Genomic DNA, 7,635 nt, shown 5'->3' with positions numbered 1-7,635 from the left:
TTGATCGCCTGACAACCGAGCCAGCCATTCCGTGAGATCAGAGTCTTCGTGGTATAGGCTAGAACTGATGGCGGCATTCAAGAGAATCCGGAAGGTCTAACCTTGTCTGTGGTATTCTAAGTAGGATTCAATGATTGAATGAGTGTGACGTACTTCAAACTCCTGAAGGCGGGGTGTTAGTGACAGACGCAAAAGAGTCACTGGATTCTATTCCGGCCTGATTGAGAACCAACAGATGGATAGCTGTGCCGTGACAGGGTGCATTGAACATTTCCACTGAGAGGATGGGAGGTAGCCACTGACAACAGTGAAACCCTTGCATAAGCTTGCCATGGAAAGGAGTAAGAAGGATTGGATGAAGACAGTAGGAAAGCAGAGAGACGGAAGGGACCAAGCATCATAAGTATCTCTATCTTTATCTTTATGTTTTATTCGTATATCACCCATATCCATTTGAGTTTGCCTGACTAAGATTTACAAGGTGACCATAGCTTGCTTCATACCAACAATCTCTGTGGGATCGACCCTTACTCGCGTAAGGTTTATTACTTGGACGACCCAGTACACTTGCTGGTCAGTTGTGCGAAGTTGTGTTTATGCCATGGTATTGAACACCAAGTTTTTGGATTCATTACCGGGGATTATTTGAGTTGTGAAAAGTATTGATCACAATTTCGCATACCAGTAACAGTACCCAGTGATATAGGATATAAGACCCCGGGACGCCAAAGGCAATCTTAGACTCCATATCCATCACAAGAATTCAAGCTTAAAGCATTCTAAACCAAATAAGCATAATATGTAAAACCTTAACAAACTTAAGCCGTAGCACCATAAAAAGATAATCTATCTTAGGGGATTTCTACTCTAATCAAACATCACTGTCCCACAGCCTTCACCAACCGATCCGCCATGCGATCCTATCGCCACCGCCTTCCGAACCTCCTCAACCCCAGTAAAAGCACAAGTATATACAATACAAGTAAAACACAAGTAGAAGCATATATAGCAATTAATACAAATAGCAACTAGACATATTATACAGATAGGAAAAACAATATCAAGCGGCAAAGCATACAGATAGGTAGAAAATGCATATGATGAATGCCTGCCCTATTGGCTGTGATATCACATTGTCGGTTCAACTGCCAACCCGACACATCTCCATGGAGATGCTGCCCTTCGGATTCATGGTGTGGAAACCCACGAGATATAGTGCTCGGATCACTATCCAGGATTTTGCGCCTGTACGCTCTGATGATTCGAAGGGATGCAAGCAGGATTTATTGCCACCGACCTCACATCTAAGCGCAAGCGGGACGAACCACCGCCCTTATGCCACCGCCGCTACCTTGACAGGCGGGATCCAACCTCGACCCCTGTCGGGCGCGTAGCGTCTCATAATCTCAATGAAAAAGTAGTGCAGTGGTTTTCAAAAACATTTTCAGTACAAGATGGATCTATCACTTCATTCAGAGTCCTCGACTCTGTTCAACCACTATTCATTCACATTTCAGTTCCTTGATTTTCGCATCTCATTCATCAACCATTCATCACACATCATCAACCCTTCCCTAATACAACAGAAACCTAGTACTCCGTTTGCTAACTTTTTCCAAATAATAACGTCTAAAACCCTAAAATCTTTTCCCATGTTTGAGTATCCAAAAATATGCCCAAAAGTCTTAAAAAAGTGTCATGGAAGCTTACAACCTCGTCGGGAAGGTGAAATAGTTGAAATCAAAGCAAAATTTGAGAAACAGGTCGTGTGAGTCCGCACAGGGGTGTGCGTGCGCACGCCCAGGAAGTTTTTTAAAAGTGTGCATACGCACAGGGGTGTGCGTACGCATAGGTGTCAAAACTCAAAATGGTCTGTTCACTCGCACAACCTGTACCAGCGCCCCCAACAGACTGGCCTTCCCAAGTTGTGCGTGTGTACAGACCACGCACAGGTCTGTGCGTACGCACAGGTTGCAATTTTCCATTGGTGTGCGCACGCACAAGCTGTGCCAGCGCTGCAAGCAGAGTGTCTGCCTCTGCGTGTGCGGACGCACAGGTCTGTGCATACGCACAGGTCAAAATATTCGCACAGTGTGCGTGCGCACATACCAAAAAACTCAGAATTCTGTAACTTTGTAGAATTTTTAAATTTTCAACACTAACTTTGAATGATCATAACTTCCTCCATAAAATTCCAAATATTGCAAACTTTATATCAATTTAAAAGGTTTTCAAAGATCTTTAATTCTAAGCAAATTTCAATCAATTTTAAAAATCAAGGTAAAAGTTATGATCAGACAAAGCTCACCGAAAATTCAATTTTTTCCCAAAATCACAATTTCCACAATTCCTTTATAAAACATAACCAAAACCAAACCAAACCATTCCAAACTCCACTTTTCATCAAAATCAATCCTCTATGTCATACTACTCAAAAATTACCACATTTTTCTTCACCTTTCCTCATCCACACATCAACATCAATATATCTCATATATCAAACTTCATTAACAATTTTCCAACTACATTACCAATCGATCAACACCGATATCACATTTATCAACATAATCCACTACTCAACTTCACAAGTCATTCATCCTCATCATATCACTATTAATCATCAATATCAACTCAAAAATTATCATTTCATCAAACATCATCATACAATAAAATCCAACAACTCATCAACCATTCAAATCCAATCCTATCCTATGGGTCACTAGCCTAAGTGTCCATGAATATTATATACTACATAGAGGAAACCGAAACCATACCATGGTCGATTCCCTTTATGAACCAAATGAGATTTCAACCAAAATTCAACCACCAATGTAACTCCAACAAGCACCAACAAGCTCCAAACTCACACTAATCAAACTATATATACACAAATCATCACAAATCAACCTAGGGCTTAACATAAATCAAAATTTCACAAGAGTACAAAGCCTCTTACCTTGTATAACAGTTTTGGTAGCCAAAACTCAATGCTAAGCAAGGATTAGAGTGAACCTAAATATCCAAAATCACAAAAACTCATTTACTTAAAAACCCTAAATACCCAAAATTTTGAAGAGAGGAACTGGGAAGATTTCGTGATTACCTCTAGAGTTTCTTGGATGGGTTTTATAGAGCTCATCACAAGGAACGCGTAGCCGCAAACGGTGCGGCGATCAGAGCTCTTTAGCTCAAGATATCGCGAAAAGAAGAGAGGTGTGAATAGTGTTTTCTTCTTCCTCTTCTCCCTTTCTTTGCTGCTGCTGTGTGTGTGTGTGTTTTTAATGGTGTTGTGACTGCATGGGTTCATTAAATGAACCCTTATATATGTTGGGTTTGGACCCAACTTGGGCCCAGTCCAATTCGTTAGCATTTTTAGCCCGTTTAGCCCAACTTCGGGCCAAGCTTTTAACATTAACGCCCCGGTTTTTCATCTCTAATATTTTTCTAAGGTTTTCGCCTGTTTTCACTATTTCTCGCGCAACACCGAGCAGACTTGAACCGATTCAACCGGTTCAACTGTCGGTTTGTGGTATTTTACAGTTTTTTGTAGAAAATATATTTTCTGACTCGAAAGGACCTACTGAGTCCAAAAATTATATTTAAATCCCCAAATTCTCATCCTAACTTTTTCCGAAATTTAATTTGGGCATTTAAATGATTTTATCCGTGAAAAATCCAGTTCTTACAATCATCACCACCACTTTCTCAACTCTACAATTCTATCTTTCCACTATCATTAACCCCTTCTCCCTCTTCATATTCAACTACAGTCGCACAATTCCACCATCACCAACAAGTACTTGCACATACTTTAACACCCTCTGCCAACTCATCTTCTTTATCTATTATTCAATCATAGCACATGAAAAAAAAATCCCAAATCCATCGCAACAGAAATAATTTCAAAAAAGGAAAAGCTTCACCAATAATTTCAGAGTCAAGGTGAGTTCGATTCCTTATTGCCTTCGTGTGGCACCAAGATGGGTTCAATTCCTCACTGTAATCGCGTCCCACTAGAGGTAGTTCGACTCCTTTCTCCTATTACGCTGTCTAGATGAGTTTCTTCATCTTTTGTAAGATGTCGCAAAAGTGAATTTAAATTGGTTGCGATAAGAGTTGATTTAGCGAGAGAGAGAGAGCACTTCTTATTATTGGACCGTTCACATGTGTAATTTTGCTGTTGTCATTCAGAGATTGTGAGTTGTGACAATTGTTGGTTGCTTAATATTTTAGTGAATGCATACAAGAGCTTTTTTCTTAAAAAAAATAATTCAAAGACAGGAAAAAAAACAAAAAGTATAAATAAATAATAAAAATACTAAATAACGTCAATAATAAATATATTGGATGTTCAATTTAATAGGTATGCAAATGATTATATGTATTATTTTTAATTGGATGATTTTTTTTCGAATATACAGTTAATAATAACTGAATGTTCAATTCATTAGGTGTGTAGATGGCTATTCTAATGTTAAAGTTTAGGAGGTAAAGTATTTTTTATTTTATTGGGTCAATTTTAGAGCCTATTGTTCATATTATTTACAAAAATCATTGTCTACGTAGTAAAACCGGAAAAAAAAGAAATTACTTAAAATGATAATTAATGAAAATTAGATGGGTTGGATAATAGATACCTCAGTTAGGGCCTGTTAAAAGTAATTTTTTAATTTTTTATTTATGAAAAATAATAGTATTAATGTCTGGTATAATTTTCAAAATCAAATTGCAGCTTTTTAAGAAGTTATTTAAGAGCTTATAGAGAAGTTAAAAAAAATAACTTCTCTAATAATACTATTTTAGAAAAAAACTAACTTCTCTGATAATACTATTACTTTTTATCAAAGTTGTATAAAATAAGCATTTTTGGAACTAAAAATTAAAACACAAAATAACTTATTTATAAACTACTTTTAATATATTTATTTATTATTTAAGTTAGTTTTTCAAAAATAATTTAATTAAACTGTTTACTCAAACTGAACCTTAATCATTCTCTCTTTTAGCCATCTCACCTTATGTATTTATTTTTATTTAATTTTTGGTCAAATATGCTTTTTTTCCCTCCTCACGAGGACGCTTTTCTATTTCTTGAGTAATTTTTTTTTGTTAACAAATCATTGCATATCAAATGAATTGTGCTTTAATTAATGACTGAAATAATATTGCAGAAATTTTCGTGAATAATGGGGCCAATGCCCATCCCCCTCCCCCAAGTAGACTTAAAAAAAACACACACACATACAAAATATTAAATGTTATTCACATCAAGTCTAATTTGTTATGTGAAAATAATTATTAAAATATAAATATATTTAATTAAATATATTAAATTATTTAATATTTTTTATAGATTTATAAGCAAATTTTAAATTGGACGGATCTAAAAATATTATTATGAAGGCCAATGACATATATAATATTAAAAAATTATGTAAAAAATATATAATTTAAGATGTATTACAAAAATATATCAATAGAAAAATATTTTAAAATACAAAAAATATGTGTGTACTTTTTACTAACGAAGTGACCGATTCTTTGTGTTTTAAAATTTATCGATAATAGAATTTGTGTCAAATTTTTCAACAATTTTCTTTCCAATAATATGATTAAACTTAATTAGCAATAAATTCATCTTTCATTTTTGTACGGTACCCTGCCTACTCAGAGCTTATCACCATATATCTCGGCCACGTCAAAGAACGGACCTTATCGCCATATATCTCGGATACGTCAGTCTGATCAAAAGACACGTGCATCTGATACTCTAGACACGTATACGTTAGCTCCCCAAGAATCTCGGGAAAGTTGAGATTCATTCAAATTAACCGTTAGGGAAATTCAAGCTCCAACTCTATAAAAACAACGCTCACATAAGCAAAGAGACACAGGCAAGACAAGAAACATATACCTCTCCTAAAGAAAACTACTTCACCTTCTGAAGTCTTCTGCTGGAATCATTTCTCTTTCAATTTCATATATATTTGATCTTTTGTTTCATTCTCGTACTAACTTGGGCGTCGAAATCCCTTTTACAGGTACTACGCTCGGGTCCAGGTTCACAAGAAAATCATCGGTCCCAGTAAATCTACTAAACGAAGATCAGCACAAGGCCGAAGTATATAGCGGCAACCCCATCCTTGCAAGAACATTTGGCGCCCACCGTGGAGCCGACATTGATTCCTTCCCACCCGAGGATATAACCACTTTTTAGCTCACCCATATCTGTTGAGCCTTCCTCATTTTTTGCAGGAAAAGAATTATGACGGATCATTCGGAGACTCAACAACCTCCCCGAACAAATGCTGACCTCACGGCCGCAAATGCTGCGCTCCTCGCAGAGAACTAGCGGATGGCTGAACTGTTAGCAGTAATGCAAAACGACAGAGATTGGAAGTTTGATAGCAAAAGGACAAACACTGAATAGCACAAGGAACATCAGTCAGAGTCCAATGCTAAGACAGTAGAAACTCCATCCAAGTCCGGGAGACGACGAGTTAATCCATTTTCTGAGGAGATAATGAGCTATCAAATGTCCCAGAATTTCACACTCCCGATGACCCTAACACCATACAAGGGGATCGGGGAACCAAAAGTCCATGTCACCAATTTTGAATCCATGATGTTTCTGAACAGTGATGGCAACCCTATTTTATGCCGATCTTTTTCTACTTTCCTGGATGGAGCTGCTTTACTGTGGTTTTCTAATTTGCCTACAGGGTCCATAACCAGCTTTGACGAATTTGCCAAAATGTTTATCAATCATTTTGCAGCATCCAAGATTTATGTGAGAGACTCGGATTATCTCAGCACGATCAAGCAATGTCCGCATGAAAGCCTCAAGGATAACATGACGCGGTTCACCACGGCGGCCATGGAAATCTCCGACTTAAACCCAGAAGTACAATTGCATGCTATCAAGAGTGGCCTACGACCAGGAAAATTCCAGGAAGCCATAGTTGTGGCTAAGCCAAAGACGTTAGAAGAGTTCCGAGATAAGGCCACAGGACAGATCGAGATAGAGGAATTGTGAGAAACACAGAGGAATGAAAAACTACCATCACGAAAAGACGATGACAAGCCGGGCAGGTCAATTATTAAAGATCATAGAAAATCTTTTAAGCTAACTCCAAAATTTGATTCATATACCAGGTTCAACACGAGAAGAGAGGATATTATAAAGGATATATTACACAACAGACTCATAAAGCCACTAGTCAAAGCGGAAACATATCAAGATCAAAAGTACGTAGACAAAGGAAAGCATTGTGCATTCCACTAGAAGTTCGGTCACACCACGGACGAGTGTGTAGCAGCTAAGGACCTATTGGAGAGACTGGCAAGACAAGGATTGCTAGACAAGTACATCGGTTTAAGAAGCCAGAAGGAAACAGCTGACACGAGTAAGCCGAGGTATAGCTCGAAACGAAGGGATAAAGGAACATGGCGAGACCCAGTAGAAACCCCCACCTCCAAAGGGATTATAAACTACATATCAGGGGGTTTCGCCGGAGGGGGAATAATAAATGCAGCAAGGAAGCGAAGCTATAGAGCCATGATGACAATGGAAGGAACTTGGCAGAATTGTCCAACTACAACTTCCCCGGCCGACATAAGATTCAGTGCATCCGA

The 7,635-nt window shown here is 37.8% G+C and overlaps 1 protein-coding gene across 1 annotated transcript; it reads left to right on the top strand.

The window, feature by feature from the left end:
- The first annotated feature begins 6,559 nt into the window (after nt 1–6,559).
- On the top strand, nt 6,560–7,036 carry LOC107493189 (uncharacterized). Its single transcript, XM_016114278.1, has one exon. The coding sequence runs from the start codon at nt 6,560–6,562 to the stop codon at nt 7,034–7,036; it is 477 nt and encodes a 158-aa protein (XP_015969764.1).
- Nucleotides 7,037–7,635: the final 599 nt, after the last annotated feature.

Source organism: Arachis duranensis, chromosome 6 (assembly GCF_000817695.3).
Source record: "Arachis duranensis cultivar V14167 chromosome 6, aradu.V14167.gnm2.J7QH, whole genome shotgun sequence".
NCBI lineage: Eukaryota > Viridiplantae > Streptophyta > Magnoliopsida > Fabales > Fabaceae > Arachis > Arachis duranensis.
This window is presented reverse-complemented; position numbering and strand designations above follow the sequence as displayed.

Bases quoted from the DNA above. Each gene is read 5' to 3' on its own strand.
- LOC107493189 (XM_016114278.1), top strand. From the start codon at position 6,560: ATGACCCTAACACCATACAAGGGGATCGGGGAACCAAAAGTCCATGTC.